The sequence below is a fragment of the Plasmodium reichenowi genome, chromosome 11, assembly GCF_001601855.1.
Source record: "Plasmodium reichenowi strain SY57 chromosome 11, whole genome shotgun sequence".
Lineage (NCBI taxonomy): Eukaryota > Apicomplexa > Aconoidasida > Haemosporida > Plasmodiidae > Plasmodium > Plasmodium reichenowi.
Genome location: NC_033656.1, coordinates 155,820 through 157,287, shown reverse-complemented (window position 1 = coordinate 157,287; position 1,468 = coordinate 155,820). Strand labels below are relative to the sequence as shown.

The 1,468-nt window shown below is 18.5% G+C and overlaps 1 protein-coding gene across 1 annotated transcript; it reads right to left on the bottom strand.

Annotated features, from left to right (window-relative positions):
• Positions 1-120: 120 nt before the first annotated feature.
• Positions 121-1,311, bottom strand: PRSY57_1104600 (apicoplast ribosomal protein S15 precursor, putative; the record flags this gene model as incomplete). Its single annotated transcript, XM_012908017.2, has 4 exons — positions 121-399; positions 576-719; positions 825-1,120; positions 1,221-1,311. The coding sequence occupies 4 exons, from the start codon at positions 1,309-1,311 to the stop codon at positions 121-123; spliced, it is 810 nt and encodes a 269-aa protein (XP_012763471.2).
• Positions 1,312-1,468: the final 157 nt, after the last annotated feature.

Genomic DNA, 1,468 nt, shown 5'->3' with positions numbered 1-1,468 from the left:
AAAAAAAAAAAAAAAAAAAAAAAAAAAATATATATATATATATATATATATATATTTTTATATTAATATAATATTTAACCAATGTATGATTTTTTTTTTTTTTTTTTTTTTTTTTTTTTTTTAATTTCCAAATAAAATTTTATCTGTTTGCACTTTTTTCTTTTTGAGTTTGTCCTTTTTCTTTTTCTCAGCATTATTTTTAAATCTTTTGGTATTATTAAAATGAATATATTTTAAATCCTTGTTATAATATTCTGGAGTTCTAGGAAGTAAAGGTTTTTTAATATTAAAATAACTAGTAATTTTTTCAAACATTTCTCTATCTTTCTTTCCTAGGTAAACTAATAATCTTCTTCGTTTACTAACACATTTGAATAGTCCTCTCAAGCAAGCGAAATCCTAAACGGGAAGCATCATAAAAAAATATACAAAATAAAACATGGACATAAAATTAGTTGAAGATATGTATACATGATATGTAATAGATTATAAAAATATATATATATATATATATATATATATATATTTATTTATTTATTTATTTATATTATCTTGTGAATATCTTTTTGTTGTACCTTTTTATTTTTCTTCATATGTTCTGTAAGGAAAAAAATTTTAAACGTCAAAATGATAATTTGAATTTCGCTACTCCCACAATCTTTGTCGTGTCTTTGAAATATTTTCCTATATTTCTGAGTAATCAACTCTTTTAGTAGTTCCTAAAAAGAAAAAATATACCAAATATATTATATATATATATATATATATACATGTTTGTATTTATATTAATTTATTATATTATTTTTTTAATTTTGAAAAAATACCGGTTTAATAGTTATGTCCTCTTTGTGAAAAGAGAAAGACCTTTCTAAAAGTATATTTTCACTTTTCTTTAGAATTTCGTTAATTTCTATTTTTTCTTTCTCTATTTTATTTTTTATATCAATATTCGTTTTTGTTTGTTTTGTTTTATCCTCCTTGATAGTATTTGTATTTCCATCTTGTGTAAAAATATTTTCTTTTCCTTCATTTTGAACTTTTATAATCTGTCTTTTGAATTTTTCTTGTGGAAGGTTTTTTTTTCTTATAAGGCTAAAAGGATTCACCCCCAAATTCTTATCTATAAAGATGAGAAATGGAAACGTCAAAATATAAATATAAATATAAATATAAATATATATATATATATATATATTAATTTATTTTATTTATTTTCCTACTTATATTATATCCATAACAAAATAAACAATTAGACCATATTTGTATATAAAAAAATAACAAACAAGTTACACATGATTTTATGCTTTTCATTTAAAATTATTCATATATTATTTTTATTTATTTGATCATAAGAAAAAAAAAAAAAAAAATGGAAGAGAGAGAAAAATGTTTATTCTGTATCAAACATACTGTACAAATGAAAATACATATTATATTATACTATTTATATATTCTTTTTTTTTTTTTT